Source organism: Opisthocomus hoazin, chromosome 27 (assembly GCF_030867145.1).
Source record: "Opisthocomus hoazin isolate bOpiHoa1 chromosome 27, bOpiHoa1.hap1, whole genome shotgun sequence".
NCBI lineage: Eukaryota > Metazoa > Chordata > Aves > Opisthocomiformes > Opisthocomidae > Opisthocomus > Opisthocomus hoazin.
This window is the reverse complement of record NC_134440.1, coordinates 8,951,725-8,978,835: the sequence shown is the minus strand read 5'-3', so window position 1 is coordinate 8,978,835 and position 27,111 is coordinate 8,951,725. Positions and strand designations below refer to the sequence as shown.

The 27,111-nt window shown below is 49.8% G+C and overlaps 1 protein-coding gene across 3 annotated transcripts in view; it reads right to left on the bottom strand.

Annotated features, from left to right (window-relative positions):
- Positions 1 to 2,767: 2,767 nt before the first annotated feature.
- The window catches only part of LOC104330526 (ceramide synthase 4), a 43,926-nt gene continuing 19,582 nt past the window's right edge, over positions 2,768 to 27,111 (bottom strand). For all 3 annotated transcript variants that reach the window (XM_075444196.1, XM_009935754.2, XM_075444197.1), the window contains 9 exons: positions 22,936 to 23,053; positions 20,207 to 20,325; positions 16,590 to 16,647; positions 14,073 to 14,123; positions 10,296 to 10,388; positions 9,296 to 9,424; positions 8,905 to 9,011; positions 8,324 to 8,480; positions 2,768 to 4,712 (listed from right to left, as the gene is read on the bottom strand). In XM_075444196.1, the coding sequence (XP_075300311.1) occupies positions 4,521 to 4,712; positions 8,324 to 8,480; positions 8,905 to 9,011; positions 9,296 to 9,424; positions 10,296 to 10,388; positions 14,073 to 14,123; positions 16,590 to 16,647; positions 20,207 to 20,325; positions 22,936 to 23,053 (1,024 nt within the window). In that variant the 3' untranslated portion in view covers positions 2,768 to 4,520. The remainder of the gene's footprint in view (positions 4,713 to 8,323; positions 8,481 to 8,904; positions 9,012 to 9,295; positions 9,425 to 10,295; positions 10,389 to 14,072; positions 14,124 to 16,589; positions 16,648 to 20,206; positions 20,326 to 22,935; positions 23,054 to 27,111) is intronic.

Genomic DNA, 27,111 nt, shown 5'->3' with positions numbered 1-27,111 from the left:
AAATCAAACGCGTGTCAAGGGAATCTTCAGCAGGATTTACGAGCTCTTAGTGTTGAGGGACAGAGCAAAAAACAGAAACCAAACCACAAAACCCCCAAACCAAATGACCACTGCAGTTAAGCGATACCCACTGTCAGTATGATTTTAGCCAGAAATAAGCAAGTTTCCCAGATTATGTAATTATGGTTAAAATTACCTTTATTCCAGGCTGGAGAGCACCCCAGAAGGAGGGAGGCTATTCTGGATTTATGCATTCAGGTATGTGACGATCACCATTTGCAAACTGGGGCACATAAGACTCTTGCTTCAGTCTCCTTACTCCCCTTTGGGTTCATTGCTCTACAGACCCAGAATAAAATTCCCCATCCCAGAGCACTGAAATCAGGGTGCAAGGGGCAGGGACCTGCACGTAGCCTTCATTAAAGAGCGCATGAGGAAGAGGGTTTGATGGGCAGGACTATGGACTTGGCACAGCAGTAGGGGACAGATCTCCGAGGGCACTCAGGCCTCCAAGGATGGAGCAGCTGAGGGAATGGCTGCCACACGAGTCTGCTTGACTGGGCGAGAAGGGGAGAGTGAACCAGCACTGACCGGGGACGTTGCACTACAGCCTGAAGAAGAGAAGGCTGGGAGGGGACATAATAAATGCTTACAAATATCTGCAGGGTGGGGGTCAGGAGGATGGGTCCAAACTCTTTTCAGAGGTGCCCAGTGACAGGACAAGGGGCAACGGGCACAAACTGAAGCAGAGGAAGCTCCAGCTGAACCCGAGGAAGAACTTCTTCCCTCTGAGGGTGACGGAGCCCTGGCCCAGGCTGCCCAGGGAGGCTGTGGAGTCTCCTTCTCTGGAGATATTCCAGCCCCGCCTGGCCACGGTGCTGTGCAGCTGCTCTGGGTGACCCTGCTTGGGCAGGGGGCTGGGCTGGGGGACCCACAGAGGGCCCTGCCAGCCCCCAACATTCTGTGATTCTGTTACCATCACCTATGTTAGCAGAGTCTGTTCTTTGATGTGACGGAGTAACATTGAAAGGAAAATGTGCTGAAGAGAGTCCCTGAGCTGAATAATCAGCATCTCTGGAGAGTGGGAGAGGCCTTAAAAACTGAGAGGTGTTGGTTAAAAGCAACCCTACCACTGTGAGAGCTATGTCAGATGGCAGAAGCTACTCTGTCCAGGCCTCTGGATGTGGAGCCCTCTCGATCCAGGCTGGCTCCCACTCCTTGGGTCTAGTCTGTCAATCCTTCTCTTCTCCAGACTGAGCAGCCCCAGCTCCCTCAGCCGCTCCCCATCAGACTGGTTCTGCCCTGTGGAAAAGCACCTGGGGGTGCTGGTTGAGAGCCGGCTGCCCATGAGCCAGCAGTGTGCCCGGGTGGCCAAGAAGATCCTGGCTTGGATCAGGGATGGGGTGGCCAGCAGGACCAGGGCAGGGATCGTGCCCCTGTGCTGGACACTGGTGAGGCGCGGGGGGGGCAGCGAGAGCGACCCGCCCTGAAGAGCCGGGTTGGGTCCTCGCCGGGCTTCGGGTCTGAGCGCTCGCACCTCGGGTCCTGTGCTCAGCTTTGGGCCCCTCACCACAAGCAGGACATGGAGGGGCTGGAGCGTGTCCAGAGAAGGGCAGCGAGGCTGGGGAGGGGGCTGGAGAACCAGTCTGATGGGGAGCGGCTGAGGGAGCTGGGGCTGCTCAGGCTGGAGGAGGCTGAGGGGAGACCTGAAGGGAGGCTGTAGTGAGGTGGGTATCGGTCTCTTTTCCCAAGCACCAAGTGACAGGACAAGAGGCAATGGCCTCAAGCTGCGCCAGGGGAGGTTTAGATTGGATATCAGGGAAAATTTCTTCACAGAAAGGGTTATCCAGCATTGGAAGAGGCTGCCCAGGGAAGTGGTGGAATCACCATCCTTGGAGGTATTTAAAACATGTGGTTTAGCAGGCATGGTGGTGTTGAATTGACAGTTGGACCTCATGATCTTAGAGGTGTTTTCCAACCTCTGATTCTATGATTCTCTGAGCCTTAGCAAGTTGATGGCAAGAAAACAAATCTGGCAGTTGATCTGCCCCAGTGCCTCATCACCATCGTGCCCAGCTCCTCAGCGAACAGCAGCACTCAGTAGTTCTTAATCAAGTCCAATAGCTCTCCCAAAGCCTTGATGTATCCTTTCACAAGAACCAGCTTTGCCTCCTAATGAACTTCTCTCATCTTCAGGGGGACAGCAAAGCCCTGAGGATAAAATTCAGCAGGCATCAGCACAAGTCTGCGCTGGCTCCACAGTGCACTGTGCAGTCTCTGGGAAGCATTCTGCTCCTCAGGGGAGAGGTGTTGCGACTTTACAACAGGGATCTTTCCCAGCCTTCTAAAACCTCATGAAAAAGAAGAACAGACATCCTGTTCTCTCATCCTGTCCTCTCAAGTCCAAAGCATCTCCCCAGTGCCGCAGCCTCGCACTTGCCACTGCCCTGGCAGTACCAAGCAACCTCAGCTGCCCCTTGGTCTAGTGTAGGGGTGCCCCAACGCGTCCCTTGTTCCACGGCGAAAGGCAGCTTTACCTGGCAGGAGACAAATCGGGCAGCTGCAGTTCTTTACCGGCACGGCCCAGTATGGGTGCGTGTCCTGGGTATGCGACATCCTCTCCCTGTGTGCTCCATGTTTACCGCCCTTGGCAGCGGCACCCATGCGTATCCCTCATCCCACGCCCAGCTATAAAGCGCAGTAGCCAGGTTACCTCCTGCTAGTTAAAGAAGTAGAAAAGAGCCCAGACAATCAAACTTTCCAAGAGTAATTTATAAAGAACTTTTAATTCAGTAGTACAAAATGACAGATAACCATCCCTCCCGAACACATCACCTGCAGAGGAGCGGCGAGGTTGCAGACTCAGCTTAAAGGAACATGACAGTATACAGAACACGTACTTCAAACTTGAAATTAGCTGAAGCCTTTAGAGACAAACTATCTTCAGCAAATACGAATTTAAGTGACAATGTAGGAACAGATGCTCTCCTCCCAGAGCACGTTACTGCCCTGGAATCACCAGTGCTGGAACCACTTCTTCCCCTCTGAAATAATCCAATGTATTTTGACTGAAACCTAAGACGAGCACATACAAGCTCAGATCCGAGCGCTCTCAGTCACATCTCAGGTGAACTGAGTGGATTGCTGAAAACCCTCTTGTCCTTCTATGCTGTCACTTGCCTTTTAATTTTAAACCTGAGCACCACCTCCGCAAATCAGGCACTCCCTTGGTCCATGTCTCCCCCAGTTCGCACTGGCCCTTATTGGGAAGTGTCTCCATGGCCTTGGCAGTCTTCAGTCCCTGCGCTCATTACAGTGAATCTGTTAGTACTTTGGTTTCATAGATCTATAAAACAGATATTCGTGTCATACTAATTTAACTCTTACAAGGGATTAGCGAATCCGAAGTCTAAGACTACAGAGGATGTAAGATATAGGACTAGATCTAAACAAACTGAATCAGAACTGCATCATGACTTCATGGACTACTGCTTTAAACTTGCTATTCCTGACATATCTAGGCAAAGGCCCCAGAGTTAGAAGGCCACGTTAAAGCATGGTCCCATAAGGTTCAGCAGATCTTCTCTAGATCCTTTTTTCTCTGACGACAGGGGAAATGTGCTCCCTTCTTGCCACAAGCTGACTCTGTAAACATATCCCACTGTGCCGATCACACTGGGTGAAATCATGAGCACTTAATCAGTGTCACCTTCCAGATTATCTAATCTCTCCCTTCTTCTGACTGCATTTCCTTCCAAGACAGGTGTCAAGGATCACCTGACAGGTGAGACACAGCTGCCTGGATTTTCCAGCTCTTCCAACTAGGATTTGAGTGGGTACTCTCTCCAGTCCAGGCTTTGGAGTTCCCACTTGTGGGACAATAACGCTCACAACAGAAGGGACTGACATCCGTACCACTGCAGAACTGGTCATCAGGCACATGGCAGCATTTCCTTTGAGAAGAAAATGTGTTCTCTGACGTCTTTCCAAAGCTTTCATTCCACTCTGCTCAGCTTTGATTTTCTGAGTGTGTATGGGGCACCTCTCTCCTCAAAAGAGGTGTCCTCGAATTGAGACTGAGGGTCTCACACTTGCTTGTTAGCGGTAATCACTAATAGCAATGGGGCAGGGCCTCCAGAGGCTGATCAAGGCTCAACAGACCCCCACCATACAGCATTAGGTGGTTAAGACTTGACATTGCCAGATTTCATCCACTTCTTTGTTTTTTATTTTTCAAGATTAACACATTTAACAGCTATGGTATAGTCTAATACACGTCAAACCACTTTGATCCCTTTCTACCTGCTTCAAGACTACAACCTATATTAAGCTTTTCTTGAAGAAAGACCAAAAACTTCCTTCCAATATCACTAATTACAAACACTTCCATTTAGGGGAAGCAGGAATTCAGCTACGATAATGCAATCGCACTCCATTTTATCTACACAATGAGCAAAATTGTTTCTACAGACGGTGGACTGGATTCATCCAAGACCAGGTCAGGAGCACGTGGACAGCAGCTATCTTTCCTTGACATGGCCATTGGCGAGATGGGCTCGGTTGTTCAGTGACTCAGACCCATTCCTCTGGATATAATTGTTGCTCGTGACGTTGCTGAAACACGTGATCCCGTTTTTCTCCTTCTCCCAAATCTTTTCTCTTTCTTCATCCTTGTCACTTTCTTCCGTGTCACTTCTCATATCCTTTTCCATCTACAGAAAAATGTAAATGAGAAGCAATACAAACACAGCAACCTGCAGAAGCAGCAGTGCTAGCTGAGCCACAGGCTAAACATCCATCTGCTACTTCAGCCACTTGCCTTTGGCAAACAGTTCTACCAGGTCCTTTCAGCTTTTACATCACCTTTGGAAACAGATTCTCCCCATCTCTCTGATGTCGGTCTCAGTGGAACCCTAGCTGGGATCCTGATAAACATCAAGGAATTACTGCGCAAGCTGAGAAGCTGTACCAAACCACAGATGCCCAGGACTGAGGACAACCACGTAAAGACTAAGGAGATCCACACGGCTGCTTTGGGCATCAGCATGTGGAAGAAGGATGGGGGAGGCAGTGAATCAAGCTATTTTACATTTTCCAAAGGGGCAAGGAGATAGGTGCTGACCAGACCTGGCCTGGGTGGCTGCAGGCTGAGCACGCTGCTTTGGCCTGTCTGGAAGCAGATGCTTCCAAACCAACCAAGAGCTCAGCACAAAGCCACTCAACTCTGATCACATTCAGTTTTATCTTCAGGTTTTTCCTCTTGCTGCTTGACTGAGAGATCTGTAATCCACTTTTGTAAATATTTAATTCATTGCCTTAAAAGGAAGAAACAACACGACAAAATGAGTTTAGAAAAAGCAGCCTTGTTCTTGCTGGCTTCCCAGGCTGTTTCTGCTTTGCAATACAAGATGCCAAAACTGGGGACACATTCATGCTGTCACACTCCTCCTTGGAAAGACTGCTCTGCGGGAAAGCAGCAAAGCCCTCCTGTGACCTGAGCCTTGGAAACTACTCCAGGGTGTGCCAGGAGCTGCACGGACACCTGCAGTCTCTACTTACTCTGTCTGTCCTGCTGGGAAAATCTCTGGGATCGTATTAAGATATTTGGTCTGATGGTCTTCTAGAGATCCCTACACCCAAACGCAGACAGGATTTGTACGAATCTAAACTTGGACCGAATTCAAACTGCCTCCAAGAACAATATGGGTAGGAAAAGTTATCTTCTGTGAACAACCTGGACCTCGTGTCATTCTGGAATGGGCAGATCAGGAGCTATGCAGGAGGCCTGGCCTGCAGCATAAGGGCAAACAGCAATCAGTATTGGTAAGTTTATCCATTCCTGGCCACTGAATGCAGCTGGGGCCTTAAACCTAGCAAGATTCACAAAGGAACAGCTGCATGAATTCCAGCAATGTGTCTCAGGTTGCCTGTACGAGGGAATGAAACTCGTACTTCAGGATCTAGGCTGAGTCCTGATTACTGGGGATTAGGGGACATCATGGGAGAAGACGGTGCAGATAATCCTGTAGCCAGAGAGGAAAATCATGGAGATCAGAGAGGCCCATGAGAAGAACGTGAGCTTCTGACTGGAGTGAGAATTCCACAGCTCTCAAAAAGGGGAGGATGCCCTGCATTCTTGCTGACACTGCTTTGGGGTACAAAATATCCTCATTGAAACAGATGTGTGTAGGACGATTTTTATTTGCTATTCACTGCTCAATACGGAAAGCTCTCAAATGTCTTTTTTGCATCAAATGTGGCAAATGATTTTTAGATACAATAGGAAAAATTCTGGATATGCTTCAGTATTTTTCTCCCTGATGCTTCATTTCTTTCTAATAAGGCTATTTATTACCTCATCATCTTACACGGTAATAACTGCCACGGTAATTCAGCCCACACTGGAATTAGGAAAACAATAAAAGGGCGTCTCCAGTTGTGTCTTCATTTTCTGCCCCGTGAAGATTCTGCTTCCTAATTTGCAAGCAATTTGCTCTTTGCTGCCTTAAGGGAAGGCAGATAAAGAAAATGGGGACAGATGAAGATGAGCCTTTAACGCTTGTTCTCAGTTCCCATACGACAGAACTCCCCAGCGGGATACTAATAAAACAACGTGGGCTATGAGGCCAGCTCCCACAGGGCACTGACGTGTTACTCCTGGACTGTGTCCTCAGCATGTGACCGACCTCATGCCATTAGGCCAGGCCTCTCATTTTGGGAAGAATTTCATGCTGAGCAGCGGTTTGGTCTCACAGCAGGATACGGTCAGAAGGAGCGGGAAGCATTTCACTGCAGTTTATACAGCTGCATCTCAGACGTTCAGCCAGGGTTGCTCTGTGACTGACACAGATGAACGGCACTACCTGGGTGCAGTCTTGAAGGGATTACGCTTTGGGCACGTCTGTTTACTGCTACGAAGAGTCCCAACAGTTCAGACAGAAATACCTACTCTGTAGACATCTACAGCACTGTCAGGCAATCCATAGAAACGTGTATTCATTATCTGGACGATGGGGCAGAGTACCCTAAGCAAGTTTGCTGAAGACACAAACCAGGGAGGAGCGGCTGATATTCCAGAGCATCACGCTGCCGTCCCGAGGGACCCCAGCAGGCTGGAGAATTGGGCTGGCAGGAACCTCATGAAGTTCAATAAGGTGAAGCGTCAAGTCCTGCACCTGTGGGGGAACAACCCCAGGCACTGGTACGTGCTGGGGGCTGACCAGCTTTTCCAAGAAGAACCTGGAGGGCCTGGCAGACACCAAGCTGAACAAGAGCCAGCAATGTCCCCTTGCCCTTCCTGGCCTGCATCAGAGGAGCGTTGCCAGCAGGTCGAGGGAGGGGATCCTTCCCTGCTGCTCAGCGCTGGTGAGGCGACAGCTGGAGGGCTGTGTCCAGCTCTGGGCTCCTTGGTACAAGACAGACATGGACACACTGGAAGGTCCAGCACAGGACTGCAAAGATGATGAAGGCATTGGAGCACCTCACACATTAGCAAAGGCTGAGAGAGCTGGGACTGTCCAGCATGGAAAAGGGAAGGCTCAGGGGAACATTATCAATGTATACTAAGACCTGAAGGGAAGAGGTAAAGAAGACGGAGCCAGGCTCTTCTCAGTAGTGCCCAGTGACAGGACAAGGGGCAACAGGCACAAGCCGCAACACCGGGGATTCCTCTGAGCACAAGGAAACACTTTTTTACTGAGAGGGTGACCGAGCACTGGCACAGGGTGCCCAGAGAGGCTGTGGAGTCTCCGTCCTTGGAGATATCCAAAAGCTTTCTGGAGATGGTCCTAGGCAACCTACTCTAGATGACCTTGCTTGAGCCAGGGAATATGGACGAAAGTTCCAGAGGTACCTCCCAACCTCAGCCATTCTGTGACTCCATGATCTCATCAACACTGTAATTGAAAATCCTGTACTATAAGAGAGGCACATTTGCACTGGCCTCACCAGTCACGACATGTTTCCCTGCCTTGATTTCTTAGTTTTGTTACAAACGCAAATCATACCGGACCAAGTGCTGGGATCCTTACTCAGCTGTCACTGGCTTTGCTCGCTGAAACCTCCCCTGGAATCCAATCCACATTTTTCTTGAATACAAGCATCAGCAGTGGACCCAATATTGTAGTGACTCATAAAAATTTTACTTTTTTTTTGGTCAACTTTCCCTAATGAGTGTTCTTTTCACCTCACCTCAGGAATGTACATGTATAATTTCACTAGGGCACGTCGGAATCCATCCCAGATGAACCCCTGTGCTCCCAAGCAGTCTAGGCGGACCCTCCCTCCCCATGTGATGTCCAGGGGACCACAAACTGATCCATACCGTGCCCTGGAGGATGAACTTGTAGACCATGTGAATAATTAGGCAGGACCAGAAGACATGGAGCAGCTGCAGAATTATCAGGAGAGCATTCATGAAGTAGTATCCAAAGAAGGGTTGGAATATCTCCATGGAGTAATAGTAGGTGTTATAGAGCACTCTGCAAGAGAGAGGGAATTGCAGTAGAGGGAAAGCATGTTGTTAGTAGGGCTGTAATTAAGCTCCAGAAAGCTCTGGTCACAGAGGAAGTTTCAGGTCAGTCACCTCCTTTGTCTAATTTATAACACGTGAGCCAAATCTCGGATCCCCGCCAGAAATAAGCAGGCTAGAGCCTTAGGCCGAGGCCTCCTCCTCCACAGTATACTTCAGGACTTGAAGACTACTCTAGGAACCTCCAGGCAGACCACCCGACTTACCCCAAGACAGGTGCAACAGCCACGTGGCACTGCAGCCCATGCAAAGGGCAGGGACATATCCTCCAGCACTGAAGGGAAAAGGCTGCAACAAAAGATCTGGCACCCAGCTGAATTATCCCGTCCCTCAGAAGGCAGCTGTTCCACTGCCCTTGACTGCAGCAGACTCACGTGTAGGGGAAAATGACCAGGCGGCTGATGAGGAACACGGCTGAGAAGATCATAAAGAGGCTGTCACAAGTTTTTTTCCACTTCATGTAATTGAGTATCTTAGTTGGCTGGAAGAAGAAAGAACAATAAAACAGCAGGCCAAGACAGTGCGTCTGCACATGCTCCAGGAGGCTCATGAACCAGATACGACAGAACCTGCATGCGGTGCAGGTCATCCTGCAGCTTCCCGACTCTCTGCAGGGCACCTAGGCTGGGTCAGGAGATCCGTACTGAGTTATCTGTGAAATACCATCATGCTTGGCCCATACTGTGCCAGATCAAAAGACACCCTTTGGCTGGAGAGCACCGTTGCTAACTAGGCTTTGCCTGGCATGGAAGCTGTGGAGCTCACCTCTAGGAAGCAATCAGAAGCATCATGAATCACCAGCACCAGCGTCCCAATGCGGATGTAATTGGCGCAGTATGAGAAACTGATGAGGAAGATGGTTGCAGCGTGATGGACTATCTGCTCCTTGAAGTCCTGATGTGAAAGGGGACAGCAGAGAATAAAATACATCCTGCACCTTCTACCCTGGTTAAAGCAAGCGTCCTGCAGGTAGCAATGAAATCTCCCTACTCAGTGACTTGAGAAGCCTCCTGCTTTACGGTCTTACCCATATAACTCTTCCAGCAAACACATTCTGGAAATGTAGGCAACCAAGAGACCCAGCAACTAGGAGTTTATGGTGTAAACTGAGGATCTCACAACAAAAAACACTCTCTCTCTCCACCAGTAATGGTCCGATGATGGTGCAAATCAGAAGAGGGAAGAACAAAGGCCAACGATTCAGTACAAATTCCACTTCAAGCGAGCTTCCTGTCTGTCACGAAGCAGCGCCCACAGCCACCTCCGCTCCGTGTCCCTGGGCACGCCTACCTGTTTGCACAACCATCTCGCGTCCCTGGGCTCGCTGATGGCAACTCACGACCACCCCTTACTTCGCAGGGTGTACTCGGAGCCTCAACACACGCGTGTGCCAATGCAGTCACGCAGTGCCCTGTCTGCTGGGGCGATGGCACCTACAACACGCGCAGCTTAACCGGCAAAGAATCATCTCTTTTCCTGCCTCTATGATCAGTGCAGCCTCGAAGAGTCCCACAAGAGCAATTTTTAAGTTTGGATTTTAAGAGTCGACTGAGAACTCTGCAGTAGTTTGCACCTTTCTACGTCAGGGTTTCTGTCCTCCACTTCCCAGAGGGGAGGGAAGCCAGTGACTGGGAACAGAAATTCCTGGGAATGAGCAAGGACAGAATCTCCCAAAGGCTCAGCCTAGCACTACACGTGCTCCTGGAGATGAGCCTCCAGCTTGGGTCCTGTTTGTGCTTGATTCTTCCCCGAGGCTGCCACTCACCTTCCTCTTCACATCAAAGGGCAGGGTGAAGACCAGCGACCAGTAGAAGGAGAGCTCCAGCAGGTAGTACCAGAACAGGGAGGGCTGGAGAGGCTGTGAGAGAGGGAGAGACAGAGAAATACCCATCAGACAAAGCAGAACAACGGCTGGAAGTGAAGACTCCTTCCTAGGCAAAAGAAACTCAGACAACCAAACAAACTGGTTCTTGTAGCTTCAGGGGGAAATACTTCAACTGAACAACATTGTTACTTACAAAATATCATCTGTACCGAGGTGAAAGTAAACAGCAAGGGAAATTCCACTTTGCTGCACAATGTGGAACATGTAGGGAACCACTGGGAAAATCCTGGATACTTTTAGGATTTCTTCAGCACTGTGCAGACTCCTGAGCAGTCAGTATCGAGCTTTAAAAACAGTGTAAACCATCTCACTATGGTGAAATAGGTAAGCAGTAGCTGAAGAAATCATTCCCCTTTTAGGATTCAAGGAGATGCTTCAGATGCCTTGTACTCTATGACAGACTTTTCAGTTTAATCAAACTAATGGGGGGAAGAGCAATCCCAGTATGAACAGTAATCTGCAATCTTCCAAGTAATTTTTCTGGGGTTTTACAGCTGGAATACTAAAAGCTTCGACCCACTCAGCAAGACATGTGCTATTTAACAAGTAATTTTTCACTGTTGTGGCACTATATGGCCTCCTTAAACCTGAACCTATTTGATAAAAGAAAAATACCATGACTAAAGAGGCTTTGCAACTACCATTTCCAAAGCATCAGGCACTATGGTGCTCCCAAATCCCAATTTATTTGGGCTTTCTCTCTCCAAAATGTTGATTTATGGCCTTCGTAGATCTTAAGTTTGTTTTCCTTTGTAGCACCAGTGACTGTCCACAACAGGACACACAGCTGGATGCACGGATGCTACCGGGGGGGATATTAACATCTCCCAGGCTGGCACGCGCTGCTCACACTCTGGAGGTTATCCAGACAGCAGCTCTGGATCGGAAGGGATTCTTTTTTTCCCCAAAGTTAAGATTATTTGGGAGAATTGGCACTTCTTTTGTCATTGTCTGTATCACAGGGCATGGGCTGTTTAGTAGAAATTGTATTTAACACATTCTTTGTTCCTGCTAACACACAAGTTTGTGCTTGGCCTTTCTTGCTCTTTGCCACTGGGACATTACTAGCTCTGGTTTTGTTCTTTTCTGTTTGCTAGAGATGCTGGAAAGCGTGTGCATTGGGTTTATGTAGCAAGGTTTTGACAATGGGGAGGTTACAGGGGTGGTTTCTGTGAGAAGATGCCAGAAGCTACCCCACACCCGACAGAGCGAATTCGAGACAGCTCCAAGACGGACCTGCTGCTGCCCACAGCTGAGCCCACCAGCAACGGTGTTAGTGAGTGTCCCTGTGATCATGTATTCAAGAAGGGGCAAAAACTGCTGGGCAACAGTGGATGGGAGAGAGGAGTGAGAATATGCGAGAGAAACAACTCTGCAGACACCGAAGTGAGTGCAGAAGGAGGGGAGGAGGTGCTCCAGGTGCCAGAGCAGACTTTCCCCTGCAGCCCAGGGTGCAGACCATGGCGATGCAGGTTGTCCCCTGCAGCCATGGAGGATCCCACACTGGAGCAGGCGGATGTGCCCCGAAGGAAGCTGTCACCCCATGGAGAGCCTGCGCCGGAGCAGGCTCCTGGCAGGATCTGTGGCCCTGTGGAGAGCTGCCCACGCAGGAGCAGGTCTTCTGGCAGGACCCACGCTGGAGCAGTCCGTTCTTGAAGGACTGCACCCCATGGAAAGGACCCATGGTGGACAGGTTCATGGAGAATTGTCTCCTGTGCAGGGGACCCCACGCTGGAGCAGGGGCAGAGCGTGAGGAGGAAGGAGCATCAGCAACAACACATGATGAACTGGCTACAGCCCCCATTCCCCGTCCCCCTGCACTGCTCGGGAGGAGGTAGACAAGTCGGGAGTGAAACTGAGCCCGTGAAGAAGAGAGGGATGGGAGGAAGGTGTTTTAAGATTTGTTCTTCTTTCTCACTAGCCTATGCTGATTTGATTTGCAATAAATTAATTTCCCCAAGACAAGTCTCTTTTGCCTGTGATTGTAACTCGTAAGTGATCTCCCTGTCCTTAGCTCGACCCACCAACCTTTCATCCTATTCTCTCCCCTCTGCTCAGCTGAGGAGGGGGAGATCAAGCAGCTTGGCGGGCACGTGGCGGCCAGCCAGGGTCAGCCCACCACAGTGTGCTGTTAGCATGGCTTGGATTGTTGCTGTAAAGACACGTACTGCACACGTACGGAGCAGGATGCAGGGACCCGAGTGCTCCTTTCAGTCTTACATTCCTACTCAAGCACCAGCCGGTTGCGTGGTTTGACCTTTCCACTCAACTATAGACTTGCCCCTCAAATTCCTGCTTTTGAGTGACAGCAGGCTGCTTGGAGACTCAGCTTGAACGATACTACCTCATTCTTTACTCATTTGTTCTCTTTCCTGAGGCTCACACTGTCAAAATTACATTTCCCTTGATGGGTCTGCAACCTTGAGGTACCAGTCATGGGGTCTCACTCTGACTGCCAGACCAAAAAGCCCTGGAACACAGGCAGTCTTAGCAGTGGGATCAAGTTTCCTTCAGCCTCCTCTTCAATTCAAGATTTTATTTCCTACCCAGAAAATTCTAGTACTGTAAAATCCTGTGCATGGTAGCTCCCCACATGACAATACAGGAGATTACTATCCTGCTAGAAACACTTATCAGCTGCTCTCACAGGATAGAGGAACCTCTTCCAAAGTTGGAATCAGATTTTTCACTTTAATAGAATTTAGCTCTCTTTTTACTATGTCTGCTCTGGCATCCACAGCAGTGTGAGATAGGAAGGCTCCTGCTATAGAACAGGCAACAGTTGTCTTCTCTAGAGAATTCAGAGCACATAAAAACACAAGGGGAAAGGCAGAGCAGGCAATAGCTCCTGTGCTCAGTGGGTGAAGCCCCTGTCTAACTCTCCCAGCTTCTCAAGTTACAGGAGTAGGAACAGCAAGGGAAGCAGCTGGGCAAAAAAGTACCTGGCTTTTGGTTGCTATCTTTGTTCCTTGGGTTGATGAACAAGGAGCAGACTTTGTGCCTCGCTGGCACTGAGCTTATTCTGGGCTGCGCTGGTAAGAGATGTACACTTTCCAACCCACTGGAAACACACAGCTTCTTGCGCTGCTGCCGTGAAAAAACTCAGAGTATACACTGTAAAACTGTAAGAGAGCATCCTCTGAACTTAATGGGAATGATGCCATATTGCTACTGGCCATACTGCCCATTCCTCTGGGAAGCAAACTCATTGGGAAGCACTGTGGACATGATTCTTCAGTATAGCTGAAAGTATATAGCCCTCAGAGCATGTCCTCTGCTCTGCCTGCTCTCCACTGAAGTCTTTACTTCTCTTCTGGAAACATTTCCTTCTCTGGCTCCAGTCTCTTCTACAAACTAAACAACCTTGGAGCATTCTTATTTTTCAGTTTCTTGGCTCACCTGGTCAGAACTCCCCCTTTCCCTTTACTTCTGCAGTCTCCTCCTGCTTTCCTGGCCCATCCTCTGTTGTGTTTAGATTACACCAGGTACAAAGATGTTCTCCCTTGATGAGGATCTGGCTTTGAATTCTTAGGGCTTGTGAGTCTGAATTTAATTCAGTGCCCTCTCTTTTGCCACTCATATCTAACCTGACTTTCAAAAGATATCGAAAGACAACACATGATTTATAACAGCAATTTTCCCTCTTGCACAACTCACCTGTTGTGGATATCCTGTCCAGCACTCTCTGTGGTCCCAAAGCCAAGGCTTCTGGAAAGAAAATGCAACATGAACGTGAGAATGCCAGAGGAACTCATCTCTTATCAACCGTCTAACTCCTTTAGCTTGTTACTACTACAGCCTTTGCTGTGTTTTATGCTGGGCAGAGCCGGGCACACTGTCTGGAATTCAGTTGCCAAGAGACTTCCACTACAAGATCTTGCAGTTGCTTGCGACATTGTCAATTTGTGGCTATTGTGCTAAATGTCACATGCTGTTCCAAATAAAATAGCTCAGGAGAGATTTCTACCAACTTGCTGCAGCCTTCTACAAGTCTGAGGTGGTGGTGGTTATGTTTTGGATATATATAAATATCCTTACAACTATTTCATTAAGAATCTCTGTGGTTTGGACAACACCACTTGAACATGTTAAGAAGGCTGAAAACTTGTGTATCAGGGACATCAGTTTTCCTCTAATGGTGAGGATCATGCTGCAGTTTGTTAAGTAAGAAACCTCTGAAAAGATCCTACTTTGTTCACACTTCATATAAAATTGATAGTTTAGAGCTTGGCAGCTTAGAAACTTTCACAGAAACACGGCAACTAAAGTCCCCAAAAGTTCTTCCTGCACGGAGCCTGCTCTGACCCTTCGCTGTGCCCAGATCTGATCAGAGCAAGCACGTCCTAGAGCACACAGTGACGGAACACACTCTATGCCACATCTGTAAGGATAATTTTCCATCACAGTTCTACAAGGCTCCAGATATCAGAGCTAACAGCTAGAAAGCACCTTGTTCTCTCACTGAGCACCCACTGGTGCATGAGCACTGTGGGAGGGAAGCAAGAAGCAGTGATTTTTACAAGCAGTGGTAATGAGGAGCAGACACAGCCTCCTGCCGCCTGGGAGCGGGGCTGGGCGTAGGATTTTCAGCAAATACAGGTACAGAACCAGGAGAGATGTGTGATACAGAATCAGAGAGGACAAAGCAAAAACTCTGAAACAACGATGGCACAGCATGTTACCTAAACTAGAAAGGAACCCCGGATCGCTGCGCTTCATCATCCCTCTACTCTGAGCAAATCAAGCTGTTTTCTGGTGGCTTACTGCGAGATAACTTTCTATTGCTACCTGCTGTTTCACTGGCTCGTGAGGCAGACGTTCTTGCCACCAGTCTAAAGCTACTAATATAGAATTTAAACACTTGTTTTTTTCTAAAGAAAGAGGGGTGTTTCACAAAAACAAATGCATGTTAAAGTACTACTCGGATTATGGAGTAAGCATGCAAAAGTCAGGAAAGATCACATGCAAATACATCCCGTGACATTCATTCTTTGTCCTTCTTTTTAACGTAGTCATTTTGGTACAACTTTCGATAACAGAGTAACGCGGTATTTGCTTCGGGATCTAGAGGTGCTGTCTGTAGGACAGACGCCTCCTTTTTTTTGTGAGAAGTGGAAAAAGTGTACCAGATTAAGACTTTCACGAAAAGTGAAGGTGATCTTTTGTTCCTAGAATGGCCAGATAGCATGCAGAACAGGACTTTGCCCCTTCTGTGGCACAGGTCTCTTGCACTACGCTAAGCAGGTCATCCCGACCGAACTTTCCCAGCTGACCTCAGAGAACAGCCTTCTGTTTTGATGTACAGACCCACGAAACACTGCGCTTGGGATTTCGATACTTCACTCCTCTGCTAGCTCATCCTATAATCCTCATACTCCTAGGGTACCTTACACTGACTTTCCAGTCAGAGTTTAAGTTCAAAAGTTCTTCACTTGTTACAAGAGCTCACAAGCACAGTTTGTGCCTGCTGTCTTGGGATCTGCAGGCTTTCCACTACTTAACCCCTCAGGAGGTGCCAGTGGAGAGGACTTTTGCAAAGCTTACCTGGGGAATTGGATTCAGCAGGGCCAGGGGAAGCTTTAAAGCACAGCCAGAGGATGACTGGTGCCCCTAGACCACAGCTCAGCGACTACAGCGTACACATGGCTTCTACTACCTCTTCTGCCTGGGCAGGCAGTTCCCCTTGTAACAAGAGAACTCATTATTTATCAAATAAGAGAAAAGGCAAAGGCACGAGCCTGAACCTCTCGCACCTTGGGTAAGGAAAAGACAATTAATAAATAAAAATATTAAATTGCAGTCCATGCTCCAAAGGAAGCCTGAGGTTTTTTACCTTAAACAGCTACAGGATACAACATTCAAACAGGCCCTGCAGCTTCCATCTCGGGGAAGTGTTCCACCTCCTACCCCACAGAAAGGTATCTTTACACAAACTCAGCTGTCTTCTGCTTTGCCAGAAGAAGAGGAAACCTCTTGGTTTTGAGCTGGAGTTTTTAAAATAAGCACGGTCCGATATGTTTGTGGTCTCCTAAGTGTGCTGTGCAGAGGATATACACTGACCTGGTGGGAAAACCTCTAGAAGCAGCTCTGAAAGGACACGCTTGACAACAAAATCTGCCATTCTCGCAGGCACTGGCTAGGTAGAAGAGCCGGGGGCACTGCTTGTGTACTCACATCATACAGGACAGCAAGTCCAGTGAAGAAAGCAATGACGTAAAATGTAAACCTCCAGCTACAAACAAACAACACAAAGTACATTAGAATGCCATTCATGAAGCACCAAGCTGCAATTCTGTGTGTCAATCACCCTCGTTCCAAGAATGACACCCTTCAGGCAAAGACACACATGAATATGGTCAAGGTTGGCCCAGACCGTAACAGAAGTGGCTCTTTGCATGCCACCGGCACCTTCAGCAGACTTCACAAGGAGCAATTCTGCTGCTTTAGAGATAGCAGAAAACATGAGAGTCCTGCCTACTACAATCACCTGGATCATCATCCCAAACCTTCCCAGCACTACCAGATGCATTTGGAAAAGTCAAACCATGCCAATCTCTCTCCTAGGCTTTTGGAGATTAGGCATGCTAAATTATCATGTAAAAGTAATTAATTACTCTCATATTTGGTCTCAGTCAGGAGCTGGGAACGATTTACCCACCTCAAACCCACACAGAACGACATACGAACTGTTTGCCAAGTTCAGCGGACAGAGGCAGGTCACACTGAACATTCACACATAGTAAGGAATGCGGGGAATTTCACTCCAACAGAATAAACAAGTTGTTAATAAACTGAACACAGGAAATCCTCAAAGGAGTAAACTCCCTAAACCAGCCCTTTAATTTCCAAATATCTCCATAACAAATCAGAAGTAACTACATTGAGAGAGAGAGACTCCACCTGTCATTGAAACCCCCGGGAGCTCCAAGACTGTACAAAGCTACCACGTCACATGGAAAGACATTCCTTCTGCCGACTGCCAGTGGTGGGGGGGGAGGTGGAAGGACACCATCCTCCGTGAGCTGAGGCAGAACAGCATTTACTGCTTAGTAGTTACTGCAAGTCAGCTGAGCACAGGGAGAGCTTACGTTTCATCTTGATGGGAGCAGACTGAGCACAGCTGCTTTACAACTCTTTGTCCACAGGTTTTGTTAATATTTCTAACTGCCACTATCTGGAATATTATAAATAAATAATACACATCCTTTTTTTTTTTTCCTTTTTCAGTTAGGGTTTTTAGGCAGGGGTTTTGAATGAGAGGTTGAGTGCTAAATGGACCATGAAGCAATTAGCTCTAAGTTGATGGCTACCTTACAGATACCCGCTCCTAGCAGATGAACAGCACGGCAGGTATTTAATAATTTCATTCATCTCTGTGGCTCTCCTGAGAAAATCTACTTGCTTACTCGAAGAGCAGAGCAGCCACTCATAAGTAAGGCATTTCAACCAAGCTCGAGAGAATCCTTCTTCTCTGTGGAAAGCTTAGCCAGCACTAACATTCACACAACTGGCTGATGTGAGATTTATGTTGTGCCACCACGTAAGAAGGAGGATTTGCACACAGCTGTTTCCAGGGAGAGTTTCGCTCTTTGGAGAACACAAGCTTTCACATAGGACCCTTTTCTGCCACTATAAAAGGGTGCTGGGTTTTCAACTTTTCAGAATGCCGAAGTCAACTGACAGCAGATTACAATCTAGCCCGCTGCCCGTGACTTTTGAAAGCAACAGCGTGCAGAACAGGCGCAGAAGAGACGCAGCAGAAGGAATCGGCAGCAGCGAGGCAAAGGGAAGTCATGGGCAAGGCAACAGAAAGGCTGACTATTCTGGAGGCACCAAAACAGCAGCAAAGAGGCAACAAGCAGTAAGATGCAAAACAGAAGGGAGTTTTTCAACCGCAAATATGTTTCAAAGCAGAATGCCAGTCGTACAAAGTCAGAAACAGAGGCCCTATAAGGAATAAAAGTGAGACAGGAGTAAAAGGAGACTTGGGAGTGAAAATAAAAGTGAAAAGCAAGGAATGTTTCAGTAACAGAGAAGCAGCAGAGAGTTGCAGAAGAACCAGGTGGGGCAGGGAAGACCCAGGATGCTCTTGCGTAGGGATGGAGGGCAGGCAGAGGAGTGGGGATGCTCTCTGCGTAGGGATGGAGGGCAGGCAGTGGAGTGGGGATGCTCCTGCGTAGGGATGGAGGGCAGGCAGTGGAGTGGGGATGCTCCTGCGTGGGGATGGAGGGCAGGCAGAGGAGTGGGGATGCTCCTGCGTAGGGATGGAGGGCAGGCAGAGGAGTGGGGATGCTCCTGCGTGGGGATGGAGGGCAGGCAGTGGAGCCGGGATGCTCCTGCGTAGGGATGGAGGGCAGGCAGAGGAGTGGGGATGCTCCTGCGTGGGGATGGAGGGCAGGCAGAGGAGTGGGGATGCTCTCTGCGTAGGGATGGAGGGCAGGCAGAGGAGTGGGGATGCTCCTGCGTGGGGATGGAGGGCAGGCAGAGGAGTGGGGATGCTCCTGCGTGGGGATGGAGGGCAGGCAGAGGAGTGGGGATGCTCCTGCGTGGGGATGGAGGGCAGGCAGTGGAGTGGGGATGCTCCTGCGTAGGGATGGAGGGCAGGCAGAGGAGCGGGGATGCTCCTGCGTAGGGATGGAGGGCAGGCAGAGGAGTGGGGATGCTCCTGCGTGGGGATGGAGGGCAGGCAGAGGAGTGGGGATGCTCTCTGCGTAGGGATGGAGGGCAGGCAGAGGAGTGGGGATGCTCCTGCGTGGGGATGGAGGGCAGGCAGAGGAGTGGGGATGCTCCTGCGTGGGGATGGAGGGCAGGCAGAGGAGTGGGGATGCTCCTGCGTGGGGATGGAGGGCAGGCAGTGGAGTGGGGATGCTCCTGCGTAGGGATGGAGGGCAGGCAGAGGAGTGGGGATGCTCCTGCGTGGGGATGGAGGGCAGGCAGTGGAGCGGGGATGCTCCTGCGTGGGGATGGAGGGCAGGCAGTGGAGTGGGGATGCTCCTGCGTAGGGATGGAGGGCAGGCAGAGGAGTGGGGATGCTCCTGCGTGGGGATGGAGGGCAGGCAGAGGAGTGGGGATGCTCCTGCGTAGGGATGGAGGGCAGGCAGTGGAGTGGGGATGCTCCTGCGTAGGGATGGAGGGCAGGCAGTGGAGTGGGGATGCTCCTGCGTAGGGATGGAGGGCAGGCAGTGGAGTGGGGATGCTCCTGCGTAGGGATGGAGGGCAGGCAGTGGAGTGGGGATGCTCCTGCGTGGGGATGGAGGGCAGGCAGAGGAGTGGGGATGCTCCTGCGTGGGGATGGAGGGCAGGCAGAGGAGTGGGGATGCTCCTGCGTAGGGATGGAGGGCAGGCAGTGGAGTGGGGATGCTCCTGCGTAGGGATGGAGGGCAGGCAGTGGAGCGGGGATGCTCCTGCGTAGGGATGGAGGGCAGGCAGTGGAGTGGGGATGCTCCTGCGTGGGGATGGAGGGCAGGCAGAGGAGTGGGGATGCTCCTGCGTAGGGATGGAGGGCAGGCAGAGGAGCGGGGATGCTCCTGCGTAGGGATGGAGGGCAGGCAGTGGAGTGGGGATGCTCCTGCGTGGGGATGGAGGGCAGGCAGAGGAGTGGGGATGCTCCTGCGTAGGGATGGAGGGCAGGCAGTGGAGTGGGGATGCTCCTGCGTAGGGATGGAGGGCAGGCAGTGGAGCGGGGATGCTCCTGCGTAGGGATGGAGGGCAGGCAGGGCGTCAGTGATCTGCCCGCGGAGCTCAGCTCCAGTGAAAGGCCCCTGCTGCTCATAGCTTGTGCTCCCGCTCACCAGGCCTCGCAAAACTTCTTCGACAGGCTGGGTCGGTCTGCGTTCCTGCGGCAGCGGAACCACCTCTCCACCTTCCTCACCGGCAGGTCACACCGTTTGGCCAAACTGATCAGAGCACCCTGGAAAACAGGCAAGGCAGCAGTGATCAGATCCAGGTCTGAAGGTCCGAGTAGGCAACACCGGCATTGCGTCTGACCCACCACAGAGCCCACCTGGACGCTCCTGGCAAGCCGAAATCCGTTCAGGCTAAGGCAGCTTTCAGAAAGCTGTCCTTTCTTAGGGTAAAGACTTCCGAGAGTAGAAAATCTTTCCATCCCCCTTGTAAGCAACTGGTTACTAATGCTAAATGTTGAAACATCATATTCTTTATGTGCTTCTCCTGTTTCAACTTTGAAACTCTGGTATCGTCTCCTCACAAGACTTTGTTGTCAAATCATGTTCTCACCCTGTCTTAAGAGACCGAGTCCCTTAAATCTGTCACTCCAAGAAAGATTCACTGCAGCTTAAATAATTTTCAAAGCTCTGCACCAAATCTTGTCATGGCTTTCAACATTCTGATGCTGTACCATCTAATAACCTGACTGGTGTCCTGAGCAGAGGCAGCACCATTTTCCTACCTGATATTCTCCTGTTTTGTAAACCTGTTAGGGTAATTTTTCAATAGATTACCCACAGAAATCCTGCCACTACCCTCCTTCTTGTCCTTAGGCTCATGTCACATGCCAAACTCTGGAGAAATAAGTTTGTCACGTTTTATACTCTCTCTGGAAGCGTCACCACAGATAGCCTTATTTTTTAAGCAAAGCGAGTTTTTCATGGAGTGCATTTACCTCAATGCTATCATGTGAGAGTGACTTACATAGTCTAAACATGTTGTACAACAGTATGTTCATTACCAACTTTCAGATGTGGTTCTTTCCACTCTTACTTAGTGATTTGTGTTCTTGTGGTGGAGACAAACGGAGACACTGATTTACATTCTGCAACTGCTCCATAATGTGGAATTCCGCCCAAGGAGAAGGCTGCTGAGAACAGCAAAATCTCATCTCGTATTGGACGAGCAAAAGCTGACTCAGAAGCAGGCGTCTGAGAGCTCAGGGGAGAGGGAGCAAACCACAAGGCTGGCTGGGATGTAACCGGTGAACGGAACAGAGCGAGGCAGCAGCCCGCTGCGCTGTTCTTGCTCCACATCGCACTGCTGCCAGGAGTCTCGCGGGCAGGATACGCTCCGATACCACAGATCTCTGGGATAAAAGTGCCAGCTTCAGTGCAATGGGGGTGAAGGCAAAGCCATGGGGAAAACCCGTGTGCAAAGCTACGCCTGGAGTTAGGTCTCTGCAACAGGAGTAGTCTTCCTGAGAAATGAGCGGATTTCACAGACAGACAGGCAAGAGGAAGCTCAGGGACCACCATATCGGCAAGTGTTCCTGAGAACACTCCTTCCCACTGCTGGGGAGAAAGGCTGGCTGCACAACCCAGACAAATCTCTGCATTTTCATTTTAGCCTCCATCCTTCTACTTTTAACCTGGTACTGAATGTCCTGGGGCACCACACGCCCCACTGCAGTACGAACCATGACGCAAGAGCCTCGTCAAGGCAGCAACGTGTTCGCGCTAGGACTACCCCTTGGGACTGGAACCCCAGTCCCCTGCTCATACGTCCTTGGTAAGGGTTGATAGCTATTGCTTCAAGGCCAAGAAATCCTGCAAAAAGGAGCTGGAAGAAAATCTGATTCCTCTTCCTACCACAGGCATCACATCCTGCGACTTCACGGATGAGGTTAAATCCTAATACTGCCTGACAATTCACAATCCTGCCAATGCTTTTTCCCTCAGCAGCAGCCGTTCCAGCTCTGGTTTATCCTGCCAGGTTCTTCAAGCTCACTCTTTTCCTCTCTCGTGGGAAAACTACCCACCATTTGCCTCTGCAGTCTTCTGACGCTCCTCACAATCTCTGTGATGACGGCCAAGACTTTAGTTGGCTTCCGGAAAGGGCGATCTCAGGCTCGGGGACTGCACAGCAACAGAATGACCCACCCCAGAACTAGGAACCTCATGCGATCCACGCCTGCCGAGCTGCAAGGACCGGCAACATGAGAGTCAGTCCAAGGCAGCTGATGTGACAGGAAGTTGCTACCAGAGGAAAAGAAGCCATCACAGAACCCCAGAATGGCAGGGATGGAGGGAGGCCACCCGGTCCAACTCCCTGCTCAAGTACAGCCACCCAGAGTTGGTTGCCCAGGACCATGCCCAGATGGCTTCTGAGTATCTCCAAGGACAGAGACTCCACCACCTCTCTGGGCACCCTGCTCCAGGGCCTGCTCACCCCCACAGCAAGAAAGGGTTCCCTGACGTGCAGACAGAGCCTCCCGTGTCTCCGTCTGTGCCTTGCAGAAGGCAAACACAAGCGGGAACAGCAAGTATCATTACTTCCTTTGGGAGAAGAGTCTCCTGTCCACAGAAGATTGGGATTTAAATTTTTTGAATGCTACCTATAGAAAGCTGCTACGCCCACAGGTTCAGAAGCAGAACTGATAGCTGAGGGCGTTTGCAGAACGAGCCCTCAGGCAGGTTGGTCTCAGGTGGCCAGGGCTCTAGTGGTTCCTGCTGCTGTGCTGAGCTTTCAAGTAGGAGTGGCATTACCAAATTTCAGGACTCCAAATGTGATTTTATTTGGCTAAAGACACAAGGCCTGCATCCAGGGGAAAGCAAAGGAAGAAAGGACTCACCTCTGCAGGGTTCTTGCAGCACGTACTGTAGAATGTTTCCAGCATGGGGTTGGGCTGAGCTTTTGGTCTCTGCTTGTCTCTCACACCCAGTTTGCTGCTGAGGGGCAGGGCTATGGCTCTGCAAGAGAAAAGAAAAAGGCTCAGCCAAAAGTAGAACAGTGATTTCTGATATTGCAACGCTGCTAAAACATGACGTAGTACGTAACAGCTGCATACCACATGCTGAATCTAAACACAAGCACCACGTCAAACAGATAAGACGGACAAAGAACCTGAGAAGAAAAAACCCCAAACTTACAGCAGAAATAGCGGGACTTGTACTCTGCTGTCCTGAGGTCTGTGCTGTGAGATCCAAAATGCCAGGAGCCTGGGAAACGCTATGTGCTGCTTTGTCAACTTCTGGATCCACCGCGCTTGGGCGCCCGGGATCACGGCACGAAGGCCCGGCTTGCAGCCAGCCACGACACCTATCACTGCTCTCTGGTTTGCTCGCAGCGTACGCAAAGTACCACACTGACGATAAAGCCTAAATGTTGTTCGCTGCTCGATCTAGAATGCTGAACGCCCAGGGCATCCACCTGAACTAAGGGCTCAGCATCGAGAGGGAGCCTCTCAGATGTGTGGTCCAGCGCAGGAGAAAGGTCCTGCTGAAAGGGGAGGCCACTTGGTCTTCACTGCAGTAACTTCTCTCTGTTTCTCCTAAGGCAAGGCACACATCGGTTGTGAAATTAGGACACAGCAGCCAGAAACCTAGCCACAAGGAATGGATGCTTACGCTGCCTGTGCGTCTTCAGTCTTTCACAGTGAAACAATGCAAAGAAAAAGAAATCTGCATCAATAGAAAAAAGCTACCAAGAGGTAACGAGACTGGGCATAGAATTGCTGTGCTCAACAACCCAGCTCCCCGACTACAAACACTCCTCTGCCTCGGCAGTCGGGAACAGCCTCCTCACTGGGGCGAAGTGAGGTCCTGCACGGACACTGCACACCTGGCAAATCCGCGTTTGAAATAAAGGCCCAAATTAACTGCACTCTCCTTCTATTTTGGGAGAAAGAGTCGCTCCTCATTAATCACTACCTCTTACACCCTGCCACTGGCATCCGGCTAGTCTCGGGAGAAACAAGAGCAGGCTGTCTGTCCAGGAGCACTCCTCAGCACTGCTGCTCCACACCCAACACGCAAACCCTCCCGAAACTCCTCATTTTGGAGTAAAAAAATGGTACTAACAGCTTCCCTGAACAGTTCTTGGGTTATCGGCTGTAAATCGGTGCTGAGGGCGGTTACGACCTGACCAACACCACGCAGAGGGAGCGGCTGCTGAGAGCCAAGGCTGCTCTGCCCGCTCCCTGCTCAGGCAGCTCCTCTGACCAGGTATCCCCAACGACCCAGACACCAAACAAGAGTGCTCTTTTTCTTTGTTTTTTTTAATTTTTACTTTGCAGCAAAAAAGCTGTGGAAGCTACTTCACTACGTAGGTGTTTAAAGATGTTTTACTTCAAGACAGTATGGGGTATATTTCTGACTGTGATTCTACGGGGTGGTCGCCTGCGGTCTCTTCTAGCGGCACAGCCTACACTCCACGTGCGCATCTGCTTAGGGACCACTCCAGAGCATGCATCCTTCATGAAGAGTCGTTCGGAAGGTCTCTTTTCAAACACCCATTTCTTAATTTAATTAACAAGTATCAAAAGCAATTTTACAGACAGACCACCTACCTAAGGAATGCTGTAACTGCTACTCCATCAAGGCAGAAATCACAGAACGGTTACACATTTTGCTCACTCACGTAACAGCCGATTTCCACCTCTCTTTGGCACAGCCAGCCCACCAGCCTGTATGTCAGTTGTTTTTCATCATCTCTGGGAAATTTTTTTGCCGTCACCAACTAAAGGAACATTCAAAGATGTACACAGAGCAACGAAAAAGATCAGTTTCTTGTTGCCCAGAAGGCCAATGGTCTCCCAGGGTGCATTCAGAGGAGTGTGGCCAGCAGGTTGAGGGAGGTTCTCCTCCCCCTCTACACTGCCCTGGTGAGGCCCCATCTGCAGTGCTGTGTCCAGTGCTGGGCTCCCCAGTTCCAGAAAGATGAGGAGCTACTGGAGAGAGTCCAGCAGAGGGCTACGAGGATGAGGAGGGGACTGGAGCATCTCTCCTCCGAGGAGAGGCTGAGGGAGCTGGGCTTGTTCAGCCTGGAGAAGAGAAGGCTGAGAGGGGACCTTCGAAATGCCTCTAAATATCTGCAGGGGGGGGGGTCAGGAGGACGGGGCCAGACTCTGTTCAGTGGTGCCCAGCGACAGGACAAGGGGCAACGGGCACAAACTGGAGCAGAGGAAGCTCCAGCTGAACCCGAGGAAGAACTTCTTCCCTCTGAGGGTGCCGGAGCCCTGGCCCAGGCTGCCCAGGGAGGTTGTGGAGTCTCCTTCTCTGGAGATATTCCAGCCCCGCCTGGCCGCGGTGCTGTGCAGCTGCTCTGGGTGACCCTGCTTGGGCAGGGGGCTGGGCTGGGGGACCCCAGAGGGCCCTGCCAACCCCTACTATTCTGTGATTCAGTGATTCTACCACGAGAGAAGAGCCAGGGGTAAGCGTGCTTGCTAGCTGCTTTCCAACAAGACACAGACTCATCACAAAAGCTACGTGCAAGCTTTAAGTTTCCACAAAATTCAGCAGCACCCTGGCACTGCTGCAGCCGGCAGGCTGCCCGATGGCAGAGGAATACAGCCAGCATTGGGAATGCTGGTGTTTTAGCTCTGATTGCTCTTAAGAAATGTTTCAGTTACATCTTAGGATTTGTTGACTGTCAAAGGGTTAACAGTGACACTGGATCAGCAGGTCCTGTGCTAAGAACAACGACGCAGTATTTCAATGATATCCACAACGATATTGAAATTTAGAAAACATTTAAGCTCTGCACTAGGTCTTGGCTCTGACGTTAAGTGGTTCCTTGAAGTAGGCCTGATGTTTCTTTTTCAAAGGCAAGTCATTTGATACAAACCCCTCTGAAGAAGAAGATGTAATCAAGTGCTGTTGTTGGAAAAGAACCTTCCTGGATCTTCTTAGCAGTCCACAGTGGGAACTGAAAGGTCTGAAATTTTCCAGGCACATTAAAAAGAAAGGGAACATTTCTGCCAGGTGTCAGGGCAGCTAGCCAACAAGTTTTTTATTGAAAAACTATTTAAATTATCCTGACTGATTTCTTAATTTTGTGTAATCCCTGTCCTCTCTCTTTCTTGTTGGTTTGTACGGTCATGGCATAGAATCCTTCTACAAGAGAAACAAGCCAGCTGCAGTTGATGAAGTCAACTAGCCAAAGTTACACTTACTTTGCTGTTGAGGTTTTGAGTTTAACCATAAATTATGGGACCAATCCTACTTTTATGAACATCATTGGGAAATCAAGGCCTGAGATTCTTCCTGAGGGATGTTTGCACGTGTTGGATGTACACTCTGACTCAGTTTGCAGTGGAATCTTGTTCCAAGCACAACCCTAAGGGGATGATGCTGGCACTGATTTCAACATCACAGATGCATCATCTCAGTTGCAGGGATGGTCTCACCATGGCAGTTTATCAGCTCTCTGGAAGGCAGGAGGAGAAAGTCTGCGGACTAAACTGTACCCCTCTCCCCAGTGAGGTACGGCAAGACACAGGCAGTGAGATTACTCTCATCTCGAGCCTACGTCTTCATCAGTGAGCTTCTCTTACTTCACAGTTTACACAAGAAAGTTCACACTAAAGCATTTTATTTAGTAATCACCAAAGAACAAACTGTCCCATGCAAAATCTCCTGAAGATGAAACTAAATGGGTTAATCACGAAGGGGCATGAATCGATACTCCCCCACTTTGCAAAAGTGGGCTACACACCTTTTGCAGAGGCTTTCTGAGTTAGCACGAGATACAAGGTGTAACTGAACTTTGGGAGGGTTTGGGGTTCTTTTCTCCCACAAATGTTTTTGAATTTCTAAGGGTTCCACTCTGCAAACATCTTCTAGTACTAAGAAATGCAGAACCAGTGGCAGCAGCAACCAGAATTCTGTTCTTCAAACTGCACAACCTCTTTCAGCCTCCTGCTGCTTTTGGCTGTCCCTGTGCTCCTGCAATAGTCTCTACCTTCTCTTGCTTACAGGAGAACCCTTCACATCAGTTCAACTGACTGCTCCATCTGACACAAGAGCTC